This window comes from Anneissia japonica, unplaced genomic scaffold, assembly GCF_011630105.1.
Source record: "Anneissia japonica isolate Jap-2015-1 unplaced genomic scaffold, ASM1163010v1 scaffold685_len2926416_cov193, whole genome shotgun sequence".
NCBI lineage: Eukaryota > Metazoa > Echinodermata > Crinoidea > Comatulida > Comatulidae > Anneissia > Anneissia japonica.
The window spans coordinates 1,499,214-1,522,503 of NW_022692922.1; the positions used below are offsets into that span (position 1 = coordinate 1,499,214).

The 23,290-nt window shown below is 31.1% G+C and overlaps 1 protein-coding gene across 1 annotated transcript in view; it reads right to left on the bottom strand.

The window, feature by feature from the left end:
- The window catches only part of LOC117100474 (low-density lipoprotein receptor-related protein 4-like), a 58,059-nt gene that overhangs the window by 6,446 nt on the left and 28,323 nt on the right, over positions 1 to 23,290 (bottom strand). Inside the window, exons 3-10 of the mRNA XM_033240176.1 lie at positions 17,707 to 17,823; positions 14,262 to 14,378; positions 13,815 to 13,931; positions 5,954 to 6,076; positions 3,238 to 3,360; positions 2,533 to 2,649; positions 1,549 to 1,674; positions 504 to 641 (exon numbers count right to left, since the gene is read on the bottom strand). Of these exons, the coding sequence (XP_033096067.1) occupies positions 504 to 641; positions 1,549 to 1,674; positions 2,533 to 2,649; positions 3,238 to 3,360; positions 5,954 to 6,076; positions 13,815 to 13,931; positions 14,262 to 14,378; positions 17,707 to 17,823 (978 nt within the window). The remainder of the gene's footprint in view (positions 1 to 503; positions 642 to 1,548; positions 1,675 to 2,532; positions 2,650 to 3,237; positions 3,361 to 5,953; positions 6,077 to 13,814; positions 13,932 to 14,261; positions 14,379 to 17,706; positions 17,824 to 23,290) is intronic.

Genomic DNA, 23,290 nt, shown 5'->3' on the forward strand with positions numbered 1-23,290 from the left:
TTTAGGCTGCAGCCTACATAACAAAAATCTTGATAATAACTAAAAGAACATAATAAAATTAAAAACTACTACTAGATAAAAACCAATTACATTATTTTATTATTATTATTATTATTTGTTTTAGACCAAGGGGCCAAGTATGCCAAACAGCAAACTATTAAAATCAATTAGTGACAAAAAAGTGGAAAATCCCTTCACAACACTTCACAAGTCCCATTATGGGGTATAGGGAGTAAACTTGTGTTTTGGTTTATAAGAAAAAATCCTAATTTCATGATGAGAATTGAACACAGAACAAGTGAAAATCATAGAATTCACTCTAACATCAACATACAGGTCTCACTCTAATTAAAGACCACTTTTGGGACCAGCGTTTCCATGGTATTCAGCAGCTCTGTCTCTAATTAGAATAATTAATTTGCTAATTATTAATAATTAATTTAGTTAATTTGGGACTACAGAAGAGTGGTCTTTAGAGAGACCTGTAGTATACAAAAGCTCACCTGTGCAATTTCTGCCATCCTTTGTAAGATAGTAACCATTATTACAGGTGCAAAGAATACCTTGATCCACCTCCTTGCACACCTGGCCACACACCCCTTCATTGTCACTACATGAGTGGAAATTAGTATCCAGATTGTCTACACATTGAAACAGAAACAAATCACTATTTAATTTCAAAAAAAGGTATGTTGCCTTCTACTTACCTCATGTGTTGAGGAGGGAAACACAATTATAGATCTTTCTGGAGCGACTATGTGCATGTCTCATAGGCTAACATGCTGTCCCACAACGCATACCTTTGCTTATGATTTTACGCTGTCGTTTTGTGGGACAAGTAGCAATAATATCCAAGGGGCGTGGTTTAGCGAAAAGGTCCATTCATCAGTAAAAGGAAGAATTCTTATGAAATATTTACAGGTTATAATTAAAAGGTCCATCAAATAAGCCTTTAGGAAAATTAAATTGTTGGAGCTTCCGGCAGTTCCCTGCTCCCTCCCCCACCCCCAAATTGTGGTTCTGGGACCATTACTCTCCTATTAGGGACATTGTAATAATAATAATAAATGTATTAGCCAATTTTCAGTAGGAAATATTTGGCACCAATTTAAAGAAGTTGGTATTCAGTCGTCAAATATAAACTTTGAAATTGTTCCTATCTAAACTTTAAAAATGATAACAAGAAACAATCTATTATTATTATTATTATTATTAGTATTATTTTGAGAATTGGTGTTCAAAACAGAAAATTGATAATAGTCTTCAAAAAAAGTTTTATAACAATTTACAACAAGAAGTTATCATAAAATTTTCGAAAACAAAGGAAATTCAAATATACAACTAATTACAATTTTAATAAAAGAATTAAAAAATAGAACAGTATCAACATTATGAAAAGTTCAAATGCAAAAAACTTATCCACATAAAACTTCAGTAATAATAATATCAACCAAGCAATTACAATCAAGAGAACATTATTACGAAATTTATCATCAATTTATACACACATAAATATATTAATCAACAAAGGAAATTGTAAAGACATACTGCAATTGTTGATGGGTGTCTCATCACTACCATCTCTACAATCGTCTGAACCATCACAAACTTTATGTCGAGTAATACAGTTATCATTACCACAATGGAATTCGTTTGGAAGGCAGGTACTATTTTCTATTTAAAAGAAAAAAGAAAGTCCAATTAAAAAATATTTATATAATTACATTAACATGTTTTCAGGCATGAAATATAATAAATATGCATTAGTAGTAGTTTTATAAGCCTGGAAAGAAACAGTGAAAAGTTTCTTAGCAATCAAATTATAGGTGGCAGCAAACAGATAAACAAAACTATTAAATGAATAACAAAAAGTAATTAAAAGAAAAAAGTTTTTTCATTTTTTAAAATCTGTCACCATTGTTCGGTTTTTAGCACTTAAGTCATGTTCATAATCATATTTATTTTCATCCATTCAATAAACAAAACAAATGCTGAAACCTAGAAGTTAAGTCTGTATACAGATTATGGTAACTAACTTAATTACAATACATCTTCATGACTTCAGTGGAAGTCTAGTATACACATCTGGCCTATTGTATTTTTCGGAAGAGTAGGGTGTTACCCCCATGCTATGGTTCATATCACCCTTGTTGTTGTGGAGTGACGGTGAACATGAAACTGCTGAAAGCACCTCATCATGACAGCTAGGCAGTCACGGACCATGCCAATGAACAATTCAGCACAATCATGTTGCAAATCTTATGGGGTTTTTTCCTACCTTTACCTTCACCTTTATAAGACTGCTAAAGGTAAACCACTACATGATGTGAATTAGGAGCTAATGTAATCACCATACATCATTTATTTGACCTCCTACCCCCTACACAAAAAAAAACCTGAAACACTACAACTAATAATATAGGCCTCTATATAAATCCTTCAAGGTTAGTCAAGGAGAGCAACTTGTCTGTTTTAAAGCTAAATTAATCATGATTAAAGCTCAAAAGTATGTAAAATGTTGTTATTACGTACTACAATTCTCTTCATCGCTACTATCGGAGCAGTCGGCATCTCCGTCACATTTCCAGTTCATTGTGATACACCTACCTGATTTGCATTGAAACTGATCTGCACTGCAGGTACTTAAAGCTGTCGAGAGAGAAAATTGTGAAAACAAAATACCGAAAATTATTAATTCGGTTTCTAACACTACAGGTATTGTAGTGATGAAAAAACAACGATGTACAATTTTATGATGTAATGTTTGTTGTATTAAATACGCACTAATTTGTTAGTAAAGTTAATTTTCATGTGTTTTTTTTAATTTTGAAGTATATGGATACACCACAAGTTTGTCTTGTGTGCATCATTATTGTTAAAGCGAGTTCCAATAAATCTAATCTTAACAACACAAATAATAGTAAGGTGGGAGCGGTTGCGTTTCGGTCTCTCAACCTCGAGGTAATGAATACGGGACTACCTTTACCTTTCAAGATTTACCATCTGCCAACAGAATTGCCAAAAGCCTAAACACTTTGATATCTAACTTATTCAGATTTAATTGTAAGTTTAACTACATATATTAAGAAATTCAACTATGGAATTGTATTTTTAATTTTTTTTTTTTTAGCTTATGACAGACAGTATGTCTTAAAAAAAGCAAAATTCTCTCAGCTAAAATACTTATACAAGATACCGCATCAGGAGTTGAGAAACTAAATAGGTCATGGAACTTACGACACTGAAGTTCATCCGATTTATCATCGCAGTCGTAATCTCCATCACACCTCCATTGTTCGTTGATGCAGCCGCCGCCTTCACACATGAATTCATCGGTGCGACATGACTGAACACTTGTGCCTTGCAAAAAAAGAGAGATAGAGAATACCAGTCAAAGCCAAGTGTCATTAATTCTACATAATGCCCAAGTCACTGTAGATTATGATTTTCTTTTGAAGACTGTATTATTGATGATGATGATAATTTGTTGCAATTGAAATGTGCATTATAAATAAAATAGTAGTGTAATTTTTTTTATATACACTTAACTATCAGAATACACATATAAATATAAATAAAACTATACTGCTATCATAAAATTAAAAGGAAAATTTAATCTTTCTTTAATCTTTTAGATACAAATTCTTTTAAGTACTCGCATTTTATAAAATTCCCTTGAAATGAGTATGTTCATTCTTCATAGTTTTAACTGTTTTAAAAATTTACTTTCGTTCACTGTAAATTATTTGAATTCCAATATTATATTGATGATCTGCTGATGTAATGAACATCTTGTATATGTTTATTGAATAAATGAAAATGAAATAGATCAAGGTAGAAAGCAAGAACATAACACAAATCAACAGTATTATTTGTAGTCTACTTTGTGAATATTTACCGGGATAAACAAAACTGCCACAGTTCCCTTAATAACACCAATTTGACAAAAATAGAACCATCCCTGCATTCCAGCACCACTACAGCTTCGCCCAAAGACCATCTATGTCGTTGTTCAGTACGAGGTGGGACGGTCAGACACTTACATTTTTGTCGTAGGGTAATGTTAAGAGAACTGTGACAATTCATTAGTTTATCAATTATTCTGACCTACATTACTGTAGCTGTACGAATAAAAGCTCTCCCATCATAAGTACAGAAATATAATTTGTATAGATACTACAAATAACGTCTAAATAACCTTTGCTTTAGATGTTATTTGTAGTATACAATAAATACTACAAATAACGCCTAAAAAGCAAAGGTTAATTTACCAAAATAACAATTATATTTTAAATATTTTATTATTATACCATTAAAATGATTATAACATGATTAGCCAATAACGTAAAATATATGTAATAATATAATTAGTATCTTCTTGAATATGACAAAAATATAAAGAGGGCAGTCACAATTTTACTAAATATGATAATTGATACACAACAATAATCCTTTAAGATAAGATAAGATAAGAAAAAATTAACATGTATACTGTATCATAAAGATCTTAAATTATGAATATTTTATATGTTTATCAATGATCATATGCCAAGCTGACAACTAAAGTCGGTTTATACTAGCAAAGGAATAGAATGTTTCATAAACGGATTTTAGTATCCATGACATTTTGACAGCTATTAAGCAATTGCCGACATCACACCAGTGAGTACCTGTGCGAATGCCCATATTTATACAGGTGGTGACATGAGTGAATAATGGTGTCAGCATCCACACCCCCTTGTCGCATGGTACAAATGCTTCATGATGTCGTGTGATAGATGGTCAATATTGATAGGTCAAAAAAAGAAAAAGTACAAGACCCATGCTGCCTTGTCACATGGTACAAAGGCATGTCAGTGCCGGATCTAGGATTTATGATTGGTGGGTGGCTAGTTAGTGTAAACAGGCTGCTTAGATATGGGGAGGGGATTGGTATTGTTTCTTGAAGCCCAAAAATTCACTTTCCTCTATTCCGAGCCGTCTGTTAATGAAGTTACATTTTTCAAATTTCAAAATCTCTTATGTGCTATGAAAAATTTATTATTAGGATGATGATGATAATGATTACAACACAACAGTTTGAGCTATGGGGTGTAATGTGAATGAAGCGAGTCAATGGCTGGGATGAACGAGGGTGGGAGATGCTCCCCCCCCACCCTTTCAATTATAGATTATTAGGTAAAAAGCAAGCCACGATAGGCACTCTTGCAAGCCATCTTAACTTTGGAATATTACTTTGTTTCTAATAATTGTTTATAGGACAAGCACTAGTCTAGACTTAGGGATTTTTCTTGGAAAAGGAGGAGATGGCTGGCCATCCTATTCTCCCCCTAGATCTGCCAAAGCATTATAATAATAAAAATAAAAACTTTATTAAACCACGGTAAACAATTGATCACCTCTGTGGTGTTTTTCATCAATGCCGTAACAGACATAATAATTAAACTTAACTAATTTTAAACAAAGAATAATATTAATTACAGAAAATATAAGAAAACTTAAAAACCAAATTAGGAAACAAAAAAGAAAACATCAAATTACAAAATACTAAAAATTATTGTAATACATAAAAATGTGCAAATTTAAGATAATAGATTGAGTTGCTTATTAAATGTAGGCTACTGTACGTAGCCTTTCAAAAACAAAATATAGCTTAATTAAATTTTAGCATGTATCTATAAAAATATTTAATTGTCTTTTAATTGACATTTAAAGTTAGAAAGAGTAGTTGAATTTTCTGATGTCCCATGTGATTATGAATAATTTATATTGGATAATATATAATTGCCAAACAAAAGTGTGAAATCCAAAAAACTCTTTATAATTTCATTGTAAATAATTAAAAAAAATATATGCTCTGTTCCTACCCAATGGCTATGCAATAAAATTGGCTTACAAATTAAATTGACCTTTTTTCAGATGGATTAAGACTAAGTAAAAGATTTGAACTTACCGCATTGAATTTCATCACTGCCATCAGCGCAGTCTTCCTCTCCATCGCAGACATACTCTTCAAGAACACAGACTCCAGTATGGCACAGGAACTGGCCTTCAATACATGGTAAAATATGCGGTGCTGGGAAAACAAGATCATAGATTTAATTGATTTATTAGTTGATGCAGATTTCAACTGCCTATAATATTTATGTACATTTAATTTAAAAGCAAAAAAAAAAATGAATATTCACAGAATTATTTCAATACATTCCATCACAATGCCATTTCCAATAATAATAATAATAATAATAATAATAATAACAACAATAATAACAATAATAATAATAACAATAATAATAATAATAATAATAATAATAATAATAATAATAATAATAATAATTGAAAACAGTATTTATATAGCGCCTAATCGACCACAGATACATGCAGGCGCTGTACATAAGTCTTAAACCAGCGTTCCGCAAACTTTTTACTTCACTGCCTATTTACGATTCCACGCACCAAACCACGGCCCAGCAGCCTAGCCGCGACAGGGACCAACATACCAAATCCTGGCAAGAACTTTTGATCATGAAGCCTCCATGTATATACAATAGTTTGACATCATTATCTGTTCTCTCAGTGATAAAATTTCATTGTATACAAATTAAATATTATTTTATTAAATAAATAATACTGTACATTTGTGTTCCCCACCCCCCACACACAATTGTTGATTAGTTTTTTTTTTTTCTAGCATGATTCAACCAAACACGGTTCAGCCGCACACGTCATAGCTCTCTCCTTCCAAAAACTTTTACGCACACTCTGTTACTCCGCAACTTTGAAAGATTACCTTACTATAGAAGTATTATATTAGTAATAAAGTATCTACAGGGGCATTCGGTTATCAAGATATGTGTGGTGTTGTTTACTGTAGTGCTCTTTCTAGGACAGGTCTTATTTTATTTTTATCATTAGCTCATGACTCATCCCATCATTCCTCCATACCGGATTTACTCGATTTTACAGTGTTAATACTAGACAATAACAGTGTCCAGCTCCTAAGGGGGGCACAGACACAAAAACCGCTTATAACTCAAATAGCACGCATCATCTGGCATTTTATCAGCGTGTGCAAGTGACGCATTAGCTGTCACAATAAAGCAGCTTTATTAAAAACTATTTTCTCCATGGTGAAACGTATCTTTGTTATTTTTTTCCCCAATTTCTAGACGGCTTTGCGGCCCTCCAAAAAATTTTTTGCGGCCCATAGTTTGTGGAGCATCGTCTTAAACTATGTCGTAAAACTATCCTTCGCCGGACACAAACTCGGTATTTCCGAGTCTAGGTTTCGGAGCAAGAAAAAGAAATAAAATACAACTCAGTACGTACTATACTTCATACATACCTAAATATATTTAACATATTTCTGCTACAAAACAAATAACAAAATTATCAAATACTTGGAATGGTTGAACATAGAATAAGTTTGCTAATAACAGAGAGTTTATTGTTATTTTTTTTATGATATTGGATACTTTGGCATAAAAAATGAGAAGTTTGATCAACAAAGTTCTTGATAGTAGAATATTTGATTCCTGCTGAAAATCATCTACATCTACAGCTGAGTGAAAGGACAGATCGGTTTACAGTTAGTGTCAGATTATTTCATAACAAGATATTCATTATCTATTACTTTACAAAATAGTAATTAAACTCGAGCAAATTAATACAGCTGGTTATCTCAACATGAGACTTCAACTAACGAATCTCAGATCTCTTTACACTACAAAAAAAAAATGGTTTTTTTTTGTAGTGTTTTTTTTTTATTTTGATTAAAATAACAGTTATATTTCAAGCACAGCTTGGAGGTATACTTTTTACATTGATGCACTGGATGACTGAATTTAATATTCATAAAGTAATTAAATCATTTTTAGGCCCAAAAAAAAAAAATTGTTTGCCCCATAGCTCACAGAAAGATAGGGGCAACGTTTTTAAAAACAGTATTTTTTCCCGATATTTTTAAAAAGTGATCTTTATTTTTCTCCCTTTTGCACATGAAAGTTGTCCAAATTTGGTGCCTGATGTAAAGTATTGCCATATTCTAGGCCTAAATTCATTGCAAAATATTGATTATGAGATATTTTATTCAGTCTGATGAATACCCTTTGAAAAACTAATAGTAAGACAGGCTCAATTGTAAACATTGCGATTTAATATGTTAATTTTGGTGACAGGAGAAAACAAAATATTTTTTTTTTTTGCGCCTGCCCTCTCGTATACAATTTCCAGCATTAAAGGGCAACAAATTATTTATTCTTTTAGGCCTTATTATTTAGTCTGTAAAAGTGCTCAAAGACTCGATCTCGACTGTATTTCAGCATCCTAACTATCTAATGTTTACAATATTTTAAATACAAGACACATTCACGAGTAGGCAAATCCAAAAATAGTTGTGATTATTTTACTTTGACTATTATTATACATACTAAAATCCACCAGGTGGCAACAAGTTAAAATCTTTGTGGAGTAAACAAAGAAGTATTGTATATTATTATAGTTGCTCTTTGAAGTAACAAACTCCCAAATATCACTTTCTGTTTGTCTTGAGTTATATATTCTCAGTGAAAAAAATGCATCAAAAGATATTATTAGTTTAGTGGGCCTAACATGACCTTAAAAAGTGAGCTTTTGTTTTTTTTCAATCACCAAATTATTTCTCGCCTTCCAGTATGAATCTAAAGGAAGGGAATGATGTGTAGGGGGTAATAGGAAAGCACTGGCCCTATTTAGATAATAAATAATTAATAATAATAACAATAACAATAATAATAATAATAATAGTTCATTCTTAATTATGTAGCGCATATAGGCAAGATCTCAATGCACTGTACATAAAAAAACAGAATAAGGAATGTTAATTAATGAAATTTTTTTTTTTTTTTTTTTTATTCATCTTCAAAAAACATGACAAAGACATTCAAGGCAAAAGGAATAAAACATAAAAACTTGATGTAAAAGGAAAAGTCTTTAGCTTGGTCTTAAATAGAGTTTGTAACACACTGCCGTTTTTTTCAATCACCAAATTATTTCTCGCCTTCCAGTATGAATCTAAAGGAAGGGAATGATGTGTAGGGGGTAATGGGAAAGCACTGGCCCTATTTAGATAATAAATAATTAATAATAATAACAATAACAATAATAATAATAATAATAGTTCATTCTTAATTATGTAGCGCATATAGGCAAGATCTCAATGCACTGTACATAAAAAAACAGAATAAGGAATGTTAATTAATGAAAATTTTTTTTTTTTTTTTTTTTATTCATCTTCAAAAAACATGACAAAGACATTCAAGGCAAAAGGAATAAAACATAAAAACTTGATGTAAAAGGAAAAGTCTTTAGCTTGGTCTTAAATAGAGTTTGTAACACACTGCCTGACGGAGAGTAGTAACGAGTTCCACAAAGTTGGAGCTGCGACAGCAAAGGCCCTCCCGCCATAGGTGGTTGTTGTCTTGGGAACCACTAGATGACATTGGGCACCTGACCTAAAAGCTTTTAAATACTGTACCTAAAAATAGAGCCAATTGGGACACATTTTATGGATTTTCGGTGCTCTGAATCAGAAAAAACAAGGCCTATTTTTATCATATAATATAAACACTATAAATTATAATATTCAACTGACATATTTTTTAAATACAGTAACTACAAAATATGATGTATGGTATAATATGCTTACAATGAAGACCATTTAATCATTGCTGTCTTATCTGCAATGGTTTCTTTGGACTGTGGGAAACTTAATAATTTGTTATCTTTCATTGTTTTCTTCAATAATGTAGAATGGATAACAGGCAATCAATGTTCCAGATGATAATAATTTATAGCTACTGAAAGTGTGTTTCTTCATACCACAGTTTCTATCATGTTAAAGTACTAATAAATATGCCTACAACTTTATCATTTTAATATTATAAAACATATAGTTTAATATTGAGCTTTAAAGTAATTTATGACCTTAAAATATAAAATTGAATTTATTATATTTTTTATAGGATGTATAATGTTATGTTTCAAATTCTATATCTTTATATTTATCTTCTTCTTCCACACATATACGTATGTTACGATATTGAAACTGAACACAATCGCTAGCGCTCTCATTCCATTCTGCAAGGTCTTTGGCTTTGCGTTTCTGCTCCAGTAGAGGGCATCCCAGTAAGTGCGCCATAGGTTGTGGTTCTGTACTGCACTATCAGGTTATAGTTATTATGTGTAAACTAAATAGTATCTTTAATAGTAACTTTTGTTTACCGTTCTACTAAATTATGGAATAAACTCTTGGATGATATTAAAACCAACTTTAAATCTATGACACTTTCAAATTTTAAGCATTCTATTTCAAATCCTCACCAATAATTCCTGCTTAATCTTACCTGATTTTCTCTTACCTTGCATATCCCCATTTTTATTATTCAAAATTTTGTTTCTACCTATGTTTCTTTTATTTTTATATGTGTATATGTATGTATGTATATTTATATACATATATATGTATGTGTGTGTATGTATATATATATATATATATATATATATTATATATGTATGTGTGTATGTATGTATATGTGTGTATGTGTGTATGTATATATGTATGTATGTGTGTGTATATATATATATATATATATATATTTTAATATATATATATTTTTTTTTAATTTGTAGTTAAGTTTTTGCTCTCTTTGTTATTTTCTGCTTTTAAAATGTTTTTGTAGATAAGAACTGAACCACTTTGGAAATCAGTACTATGTATTAAAAGTGTATATTCAGTATAAAGAAAGAATAAATAAATAAATAAATAAATCCAATCATAATTGAACATTAAAGAGCAATGTACATTCCTAATTTGTTTTTTAATTAAATACAAATTATATAATTTTGTAGTGTATTTGTACTTCCAAATTATATTTCAGTGACTACAGTACAAGGATGCATCTATTTTTGTATGAAAAAAATCTGATATATGAGTTTGCCTGTGATATTATGATAATATACTGTAGTTCATTTGATTTGATTCATATCTTTCGGCTATAATGGCCAAGGAATGCAAATAGCGAATATATATATTATTCTTTACTAAGATATGAATGGGTCAATGTACAAAGAGGTAATCTTTTACAATTTTCTAAATATGTGCTAGGTTTTTTTTTCTCATGCACTGAGCCAATAATGTAAAATACATGGGAAGAACGACTTAATGTCCCATTCAGTGGATGAGGCAATTATAGAAAAAGCGTCTTACTGAAAAACATGGAAAAAATCAACATATACTGGTCTTTAAAAAAATTCCAATGTAATTATATATATGGATTCACATGCTACAACCCATAATCCAATCATGTTTCTCAACTCATATTTTCAAAATGACGTCATATCCAACGTTATCAAAAACTGTTTTGATAAAAACACATAGTTATGATATTTATCATGCACATCTATGATTTATTAGCTTAAGGAATGTGGATACTAAATCTTAAAAACTTTAAAAAAAACTAATACAAGCCCAATTGTAAGGTAGTAATAACATTGGAGAATATCATTGATGTCAATTTGGATAAACGAATCTATAATGGCTTTTGAAAGGTGAAACTGTTGTTACTGGTCATACGTCGATGAAAATGTACGATGAAACCCGGCCAAGCTATTACCATGAAAACCAAAATGTGAATTATGATTTTCAACATCACATAAAGTGACAATTCTGTGGAAAATTCATGAGTTTTTAAGTGTTTATGAGTCACCAGAGAATTTCGCTGCTTGACAACTGAAACTATTTCTAATTATGCCTTTCCTTCTGACAAATCTTATAGCAGACAATCAAATTTACCTAGTTCCTGGGAACCTAGATATATGCATACTGTTGATAAATTTGCATCTGGTAAAACAATACAATTAAAGTAAAGCTTAAACCAAACAAACATGAAATAATATCATGCTGGGAGTTAAAATAAATTTATGTTAATAATTATAACCAAAAAAAAATATATTTTAACCAAATGCAAAAGAAATCTTATTCTTTAATTAAAATTACATAGATCCAATTAAAATGATATACACTGCCAACCAATCAATCAATAGAATTATAAGGCGCATACAGCTGTCTCCGCACCAATAAAGATAATACAAGACCTATGAAGCGAAGAAAGCAAAGTCGGTATGAAATCAAGTGCCATTAGAGTAAAGTCAGTGTTCCGTTTTTCCGCGGTAACATAATTCACACAATCACCGGGAAACGACCCACTCAAGAATAAAATTTTAAAAAACAAAATAGGCCTAGAAATTAAATATTCTATTGATATACAGTATATTGATTAAACGTTGACTAAATTATAATCGTTGGCCAAATTAGCAAAATTAATCAATCTAATACATTTTTTGTTCAACACTTGGATATATACAGTATCTAGCATCAGTTAACGTTGTTGAGTCATTAAACCGAGCTTTCCTTTATCAAACATGATAATGGCTATTTGAATCCGTGGCTAAAATTATTAAACTCAATATATATTTGGCATTAAGTAACACAAAAGCTAAATTTTGTTCGTAAATCCACTGCACACAAAAGCTACTACGCGCTTAATGTCGCAAATGCACATCCGCATAAGCCGATAACTCTCATTTGTTGCTTGTAGTATGCAGAGAATACAAAGATTTAAATGTACTGTAGAACTAAAATGTAATCAAACTTTAGAGTTACAGCAGAGATTAGAGAGATGAAGTAAGTCATTTGGAGTGTCTAATACTTGGAATTCACTGCAGTAATCTATAACCTTAAAGTGATTCAACATTTCTAATATATTTTATCTAATAGCATCTGAATTTTTAGTCATTGCAAAGGTGTTCAAATCCATAACTAAGAAGTCAACTTTAAAGTGTAAATTTTACAGCCAAAACAGCAAGCATGGAACTCATTAAAAAGAGAATAACGTTTATGTGTATAATATACATAATTCAGATGCCGCGGATAAAAGCAATGCATAAATTCATACAATAGGTGTAAATCAATCAATTTTATTTCAAATTTTTAAAGGATAGAGTTTGAAAGTTTTTAAGGTATTTTCTTTATCTCCATCTTCTATGGTTGTGTCAATCATAATGCCTTACTTATTTTGCATATACAATATAATTTGGTAGTTGGTATATTAAATATAAAGCGTAGCTGCATTAGTCTGCTATGGAAATATATAAAACATTCCAGCAGCCCGTTTAAGACTAGCAATATAGAATTTATTTCTCTAGCTATTGTCCACTTCATCGTTCTCCTGACTTTTCTTTTATATTGTTCCTTTATTAAATTAATTCACAAAGACATTAATGACTATAAGGCTGACAAATTAATTAAGGAAATGATGCAGTTTATGTTAAAATGTGTTCATACTTGAAAAATATATTCTTGTTCTGATTTTCGATCGAAAGCTACTTATACCTATAAAAAGTGGGCATTTTACATTCTGAATTGATATTTTTTTCACAACTCATTAACAACGTAACACTTCAAGTATCGTTACTCCAATCTTAATCAACTAATCTAATAACAGTTACTTATAATTAATTTGAAAATGTCTATAATACAATAAAAGTGAAAAAAAATTTTTTAATACAGTTGAGATACAGCTCCTCAAATTAGTAGAAATAAAAATGTTAAATTCTAAATGTATACATAAAAAAAACACCTAAATTTTACACCTATATAATTCTATTTCAATAGTTAATAGTTATATTATTTACTCTATGTGACATTAGTTATACATTTGTTACACAATTATTTACAAAACTGATAAAAACCGAAAAAAAAACCCAAAAAAACTTACGACATTGAATTTCATCCGAACCATCACTACAATCTCGGTCACCATCACAACGCCATGTGTCAGAAATGCATCCCCCAGATTTGCATGAAAATTCTGAACTTGCGCAAGTCACAGAAACTGAGGAAGAAATATAACATATGGACCCAAACAAAACAATTTTAGAAAAATTAATAATGTTTTACTCATAATGCATTTTTTTCAAGATGGTGATATTATTTTATTAGTTTATGTCTGTAATTGTTGGAATTAGGCATCTATATAAAAAAGCTGGACATTTGGGGGCTTTGCTACTTGCCTCAGTTCCCAGACTCCAGGTCTTGTAGTTGTAGAAAGATGTGTATAAGAGACAGGGTTCAAAAATTAGCTTTAGACAGGGTGGAAAACTTCAAGGCCCCATCCACCTCCGCTCGCCTAACTATATCCCTGTATGAATATTTATAGACTTACTGCAGACTTCATCTGATGAATCCCCGCAGTCATCGTCTCCGTCACACACCCAGCGACTATGAATACAATTTTTATTACCACATCTAAACTTGTTGGAACCTTCACAATTTATCTCATCTGTAAAGAGATTTATCATTAACATTGATTAGGCACAATAAAAAAAATTATTAATTTATCACACTCACGCACATGATTTCTATATTTCTAAATATAATTTTTTTTTTAAATACCAACTTTGGAAAAAAAAAATTTTTTGAAATTTTTTTTGAAAAATATTATTATATTTTTAATTTTTAGTAAATAGTAGATATTGTTTGCATTATCTGAATCATGTTTTACTTTGAATATCAAAGCACCAGAAAACAACCCAAGGGTGATATTTGGCTTTAGCAAAATAAAATATAAAAATAAACAAACCACCCTCCCTAATCACTTTTCCAGCCTAGATAGGGTGATAAGCTAATAATTTTATTTTATAGGGTCTTAACTTGAATAGCTAAGGGCCTAATTTAGGTCTATATTTGGATCACATCAAATTCTAGTCTCAGGAGTATGATATAAGAAAACTCAAGTGAACTTTATATCTGAATAAATTTAGTCCAAATCACAATAACATAACCATTCTTCAACTGTACTTAAAATATATTTACATTTTTCTCTTTTGTACTATAGAAACCTTTCACTGTCCCAGACACAACAAAAAACATAGAGGGTTTTTTTAGGGTCCTTTGAAATACCACATATTAGCCACCTCTCAGACAAGAAAAACAACTTTGATTTCAGTGTTTTCTGTTTGAAATTATATTTTAGAGCAACTTGAAAAGATCAATCTATTTCATTCAGATTGTAAATTGGTTTATGGGTACAACACTGACTCTTTGAATGTATAATTGCAAAAAGTAACAATAAGTGTAATCCAACACCAGTCACTCTATTAAAATTGATTTGAGTTCCTGGATGGTGGTATTGTTCACTGAGACTCTAGCATCAATATTCTTCCATCAGTCACATAAAAAAAAACCTGCATACATAGGAATTTTCAGTATAAACATGGTATTGACGATTTCATCGCGTGAATGAGTAGAGTGCATTCATTCAGTCTGTGGATCTGTTATTGTATTCTTGACTATCTTTTTTCTCAGGTAACAATCTGCCTTGACTTCTTAAAATAAGACATCTGCTGCTAATTATTTGATATTAATTGAAAGCATTGTGGTTTAGTAGGAGGGTTTGAAACTTCGAAAGGCATGGTTTGAACCCATTTGGATATGTAGTCTATGCCACAGTCTATCGAAAACATAGTAATTATTATTTTTAATATCAAATTAAATTAAACATTTACTGTCAATTGTCTCAATATTATTTTGATAGAACATGTTAACAATCAAAATAATAGGGCCAAGACAAAAGACAGAAGTTTTGATTAAATTTATTCATAATACTGTAATTCATATTCATAAACTTAAAAATTAATAATGAAATAAATTATGTTTATGTACTGTATATTATGTCCAATATAACATACACTATTTCCAAATACGTGACCCAAGCTCACAAACACAGGGGCGGATCCAGAAATGTCCAAAAGGGGGGCCGGAAAGGGGGCCGGAAGTTGGGCCGATTGAGACAACACTGTCGTAGGGGGTCCGGGGGCATGCCCCCGCGAAATGTTTGTGTTCTAGACGTCCGAACGTAACATTTGAGACATTCTGGGCTATTATTTTTTTCTTTTTCCCTTTTTTTTTTTTTCTTTTTTTACTTCCCAAAAGGGGGGCCGGGGCTGGGCCGGCCCCCCCCCTAAATCCGCCCCTGCAAACGTGCTGTAAACTCGTCCTCAGTCCAAAATGAGTTTTTGTTATTGCATAGAGCATATCATTTACTTTAAAATGAGAGTTCAATAAACTCAATCAGGTGTCTGGAAGTAAAGTTATGACTGTTTGAATAATAGTCATCTTATCAACTTTGAGAAAAATGCTTTTATTTTCGGCAGGCTATTCATTTTTCATTAGCTCCCATCTGAAAATGGCTAAATTTTACCTCTTACAGTTGGAATTTTAAACTCAAACTTCAAGATTAATAGTTACACTTTATTTATTACACAAAAACCCAATTCACACAAAATTCACATTCTACGCCATATTCTGGGTATTGAGGCTTGTTTCTCAATACAGTGCAGAGCGAGTTTACAGCCCGTTTGTGAGCTTGGGTCACAATTATACATTACTACTTTCTAATAATTGCTATGAAATTTACCATGCTGTCATAACTCATGATCAAAGTGAGCTACTAAAAACACTTGTTTGTTTGTATCAAATAACCTCCGACCTCCATGAGAGGTCAACATATAAATCATAAGCCAATTACATTTGTCATTGATAGATACCTGTATTTGACCTCAATTTCCTAAAACAATGTAAAACAACACAGAAAAATGCTACCACCCATAAATTAATTAATTGCCCATTATATTTCTAGAAAGAAGTTAGATCTTATTGTTTATCTACTATTAATTATTATTTTATATTTGTTGATAATCAGCCAATTATCTTGTTATGACATTGCTACTCTCAGGCAGTGTATACCTAAATTACAAAATTATATTTAAAAAGTTTTTTTCAAATAAATGATTTAAAATGCATTATTATATTTCAAAAACTCCTTCCTTTACCACTTGTGCTTTCTTTAAGGATGTACCATACATGTTATAAATAGATTCGGGAGGCAGCCCATTTCTCCACATGGTGTATTAATAACATGGTAGCTGTAACATATTTTTTAATAGACTAATATGTCTACTCAGCCTAAGACTTCTTTCCCCTGAAAAGTTAATGCTTTTAAATGGGTTCAATCATAATATTTAACATTTTCTCGTGACTACAACAATTAATTATACAGTTGCACATAGGCTTTACCCAATAGTTAAAAATAGCGGGAGGACCACTCTACAGCAGTTTGAAATAAAAGGAATAGATTAACAGAGGACATGTCAGTTGTACAATTCAACATTTATTAGAAATCATAGCCCAGGCATAAAATTAAAAGATTACACTTTTCTATTTGTTCTTAATTTTTAAGCAATTTCAGCCTTATAGTATTCTTTATTAAATGTGTTCTAGTGGGCGTGGTCGAGCTTCAATTAAAAGGTTCTGAAAGTGGTCCTGGGGGCGAAGCCCCCAAAGATTTCAACAATTTAGGGATTTCAAAGGCTTATTTAATCGATTTTAGCATCTACTAATATGTAAAAAATACATATATTTTTTTTTCCCAACGAATTGTGCTTTTTCTCCCCGACGGGGGGCCCTGGCCCCCGGCCCCTCCGCTGGCGCCACCCCTGCAAAATACCCACTCAAAAGGAACATAAAAATTAAGAATTTCTAAAAATTTTTTTTTGAGTCTTTATCTAATGTTGATAATCATAACAAAACAAATTTTGAAAATTACTGACCACATCCAATTTCATCACTGGCGTCCCCACAATCGTTGTCCAAGTCACACCGCCAGCTAGCGGAGATACACTTCCCATTTGCACATGAAATTTCGTCCGCATCACATGTTGGAGATTCTGAAAGGAAAGAACAAAATTTAGAAATGTAGGCAATTTTGAAATTTTAAATTATTTCTCAGAGTTATTTGTTGCATCACAACCTGTATGGCTGTATAAAATAAGTGATGAACTGATAGAAACCGTAGCTTATTTGGGATGTGTTTAAGCTCAGAATATTTTTATTTACAGATTCATATTTATTTACATAATGCATTCAAGTGCAAAAAAAAAAAAATTCTAGAGCAATTTTGTATGTGTGAATGTGAAAACAGATAATGAGGCTCTATTTAAAAACCACTAATGTCCTCATAATTTTAGATATTTTTATATGTTTAAGAGGTGCTCAACTCAACAAAATATTGAATAAGTAAAATTTTGGAATAAACCATTACTTGTACACAAAAATTATATTCATATTTGATGTTTTTAATGGTAATGATGGGCTTATATTAGAAATGTGCAGATGTTTGCATGAAAATAACAAGTATAAGATGTTAAAATTTAAAAAAAACTGGAAAATTCTGTAGTAGAATGCTTGAAAAAACCTTCAAGGAGGCAATACCCCACAGTGGTTACTATCATGTATAAGGTAGACTAATAATCTTCTAGTTTAAAAACGGCTCTGAATTACCTGTAATTAGATATAGTTAAATATCTCACCAAAGTAGATTCCATGCAGCTCGGCTAATATTAGCACTTCTAATAGGCACTTACAACTAGTGATATATCTAAAAGTATTGGCATGGGATCTATGGGTGTGAGGCCCTGGTTGGATAAGGGTAAAATAGGAAAGTGAAGGGGCCCAAGGAAATGAGGTGACATTTAAAAATCATGAGTATAATAATCTTTGCTAAGTAAATTTATAGTCGATGGGTGCTTAGGGCGTGGAGCAAGCTTTTCTTTTTTTTTTTTGGGGGGGGGGGGGGGGGGAGGAGGAGTTGGAGGTGGAAAGAAGCTACATGCGTGTCAGTTATGCCAATGCATTAAAAGGTAATCAACATGAATACCTCAGTTGCTGCATACTGGAGTTAAATATTATTCATGTCTGCATTACCATAAATCAGCTTGATGCCAAAATATATTTGAAATATTAGTTTATATTAACATATTCTTACATATATTGGTGAATGCTAAAACTGTTGAGAATTTTATGTATATTTGTATTTTTCCATTTTGTTTTGTTTTAAGATTGATAACAATTTGAAGATGTAAAAATATAAAGAGAAATAATTAAATCAAACTATAAATGCAGGTATTTATGAAAGATGCATATTCATGATGCCTTTGGAAACATGGTCCGTTACCAAGTTGGAAGCTATGGCACAGTCTACGATGCAACTTTACCAGCTAAGCTTTGTCATAGAAAATCTAAAGTACTGATTTCTGTTGCAAATTTAGATAGCAAGGAGCAACACCTCCTTGATATATATAAGTCTTATTGTGCTCTTTAACCAACAAGTGATGATAGACTTCTACTAATTCCTTAGTCTCGACATCTCTATTTAGCTTCACTGGATGTGTTAAGCCATTCTTGTGGAAATCAAACTAGAATTCTTGTCTTATATGCTGAGGACTTCTCTTTTTCCCCACAGACAGCAACCCGACCCACTTTTTGATCGAGCATCTTAAGTTAGTTAGCATCGTGGGACATTAGTTCTGCATCACGCTTGCTTCCAAAATGGTTTTTGTTCTGAAGTTTTTCTCTGTATTTCTCGATATTATGGATTCAAAATTAATCATCATCAAAAACAAAAGGAGATGTTGAGTTTTACTGGATTCCCAATGAGTCAGATGTTAAGATGGCAAAGGTCATCGGGAGTTTAGTTATGTTTTGAGCGTTAACATTCATGTGTCATGTGACCGAATCTATAACTTTCTCACGGATGTTTATTTATCAAAGGTGTGACATATTTAGCTTCCGAGTTTGTTGAACTTCGTTGGTTATTGCCTAATATTACTGGTAAAACTATTTACCATGCACAAATGTTGTTTTATTGTAAAGGCAGGGTATTTTTTTTTTCACAGCTTGAGAAGTATTTAACCTAACTTCCTTTCCTAAATGTCACTCTCATTAAAAAGTAACTTATTTTCTAATTGGATATATTAGGGAGTGGAGGTCTGGAATTCACCGACATTAAACATATAAAGCATAAAGACCTTAAAGATGAGTACAGCTTCGCTATTTGTATAATTTTGTCTAAAAAATACTTACTGAAAATTTATAAAATATGAAAATGTAGGTTCATCATCTTTAAGTTTAATATTTCTGTATTCTATAGGCAACTTTGTTCCCAAATGTGATAATTAAGTTGGCTTTTAAGTTTAGTATTTCTGTATTCTTTCATAAAGCCAGCTTAATTATCACACTTCAAAACAAAGCACTGTGAGGTACCAGTATACGATGGGGGAGGTAAAAAAGGTGTGCTATGAAGGAGGAGGAGTGGTGACACACCAAGCCTCGTAACTCATAACATTGAAGTCTGGCCCATATGCCAATGAAAACGAGATTGGCACTTCAGTCAAACTGATTTTGACTTTTAAACCGAATGTTTTCCAGTGTTTGAGTTAAAATGCTTTAAAGCAAACTACCCAGTAGCAGTTTATTCATAAAGCATACAATACTTGTTTTAACAAATATTTTGTATGCTTTAAAAAATAAAAAAACAAAATGAATTTGGCATTGACATTCTCAAAAACTGCAAATAAACTGCAAATACTAATAGCATCCTGCAGGCAGTTTTATTATAATACTGTAAGTTGAATTATATTGTTGTATTACTGAATGAAACAATAATTATATAATCAAATTTTAGAAAATCTAAATTTGCCTGATATGATCAAATGACTACTCCATGAAGATATCGGGTTAATACCCTCAGATAATGATTTTTTTTTTGCAAAAACAATATAACCTTCATAGATAAACATTGACATAGCTAATGCCTTTTATGAAATGTTCTTGTTACAATCAGCAATTGAAAGTAGGTTCATTTACAGAGACAATAGAGTCAACGGCTAAATCCAAACACAGGCCGAACTTGGACCAGGTGGCAAAACAAAATCACATCGACCCTTCACTACAAGATTACCAGAATGTGTTGAGAGCAAATAAAAGGTGTGAGGCAGGGGCTCAACAGGTGTGGCCACCTACTAATTAACCACTTATTGGCTACCTGACAATTCAAGGTGTATACATCATTCAATTTCAATTCAAGTAATCTTTATTGCAATTTTTGAACAATTGAATTTTAAACAAATTGAAGTTTATCAAAATCAGAAAAAAGGGCAGAAAAAAGGAAAAATAACCAGACAATTATTAATTGAAATATTCTCAATTAAAAGTAAACTATAATAAATTTAATAAATAAATTATAAAAGTTATTAAAAGAAAAAATTAAATATAATTGATACATATTTAAAATTCAAAAATTAATAATTTGTTTAACATAGGCCTACAATTAGTTAATATATTAAGATACAAAATAAATATATACATTTAGTGGAGAACGTGCAAAATTCACATGAAAAAAAATGTATCTACATTCAAAAATTATTAAGTAATTTTAAAGACATCAAGTGGATATACAAAGAGTAAAATGTGATAAATTAACAAAGTTAAATAATTTAAAATATAAGTTCTTTTTATATTTTTTTATATTTTATATCTTTGTTTAAACATGGAGGTATTATTGAGAAGGAGATCACTCGGCAACAGATCCCTTTGACGCGACCAACCTATGTGTTCCCCGCTTTTGGATCGCGCGCGGGCGTATTACCCTATGATTCACATTTTTTCGTTAGCAACAACTTGGCAACGACATGCATTTATACGCTTCCAGCAGATCAGTTGTGCAATAAAACGTTTGATTTTAACCCATTAAATATCTTTATAATGAACAATGTTCCCCTGATTAGATTTTTTCGGGCTTTTGGTATGTTATTATTTGTATATTTCAGGAACGGATTCCATAAAATATTTATGTTAAAATTACTTCTGTGTTCATTATAATTTTGTCTAAAGATTGACTGGTTCGACTATAAAGCTAAGTCAGCGTAAAACTGAAAAATCCTCCGATTTTGGATTCATTTTTCGAATAGTTAACCCTCGTTAACCCTAAAATGACTTAGTTTATTATAACCCTTAATCATTTATTAATTAATATCTGTTAAAATTAGAATTGGCGAATTTTGGCCAATTTATGAAAATTGAAGTTGAAATATACTATACTTTTATAGGTCATGTAAATGTTCCATTAAATTCGAAACTAGATGTGTATAAGAGACAGATACAATATTTTTCAAATGTAACTTTCAGTAGAATGTTTTACTCACCCTATGAGCTGTCTCTTATACACATCTAACAGTATGTAGTGCGCATTGAGAAAAGAAGGTGCTCTCCATTTCGTCGTGTTAAATTTTCTGGTCAACTATGCCTGCTGAAAATTTGATGGCGGGGAACACATGGGACTTCAAAGGCATCGCGCAAACATTCTTAACGCGCTGCGGAAACTTTGATCTTGGTTCATTTGCATAGCGCTGCGTGCGCGTAGCTTTACCGAGTGATCTCCTTCTCAATAATACCTCCATGGTTTAAACAAAGAAGGCACTTTTCATGATTTTATATAATTTCATGACAATGAAGTTCATTCTGATTCTCTTTCTGATATTAAAACTGATTATTTATAAAACAAAACACTCAAGAGTATCAATATCATGCAAGAAACACCATTGAGATCTGGATGGAATCATAATTAAATCGTTTAATTTTTGTTTTAATCTGCAGAGTAATTATAGTTTAAGTTATTATTGGTCTGGGGGAAAGAGACGAAACAACCTTTTTTTTCACTTTTTTTCACCCAGTCTTTAAATATTTACAAAACTGTATCTCATTAACCTAAGTTTTTCATCAAACACCATTTTTAAGTCTTGGGAAAATCAGTTGCACAACATATCAAATGCTGTCTTTCCTTTGGGAACTGGCTTAAAATCATTTTAACATTCATTCAATTCAGTAAACATTGAATCTATTTAATATTTTCACTTCACTTGTTCAATTAAATATTTATACATCATTTAATATATTTTATTCACTTCTTGAAGTCACTTAATTCATTCATTCTTTTTTGTGTAATTTGTGACTGGTAGACACCAAATCAATATTAATTTAAGCTGCTGGAAAGAACTGACATATATTTCAGATACAATTATCACAAGGACAATAAATTATTTATTGTGTTTATTTGCACTATATTGATTTACATGGACACTCCTTGTTTCTATATATTATTATTAGGCCTATACAAAATCTCTAATTTCTTTCTTATATTTATTCAGAAATATCTTCTTTTTTTTTTCAATAAATATATTACTTTTCAGATGATGCATATGGCTAAGCAAATAAATCAGACATGTACCAATTCAAATAAGTTATGAGATGAAAAAATTTATCCTATCTATATCAAACTTTCTGCTCTACATATTTTCA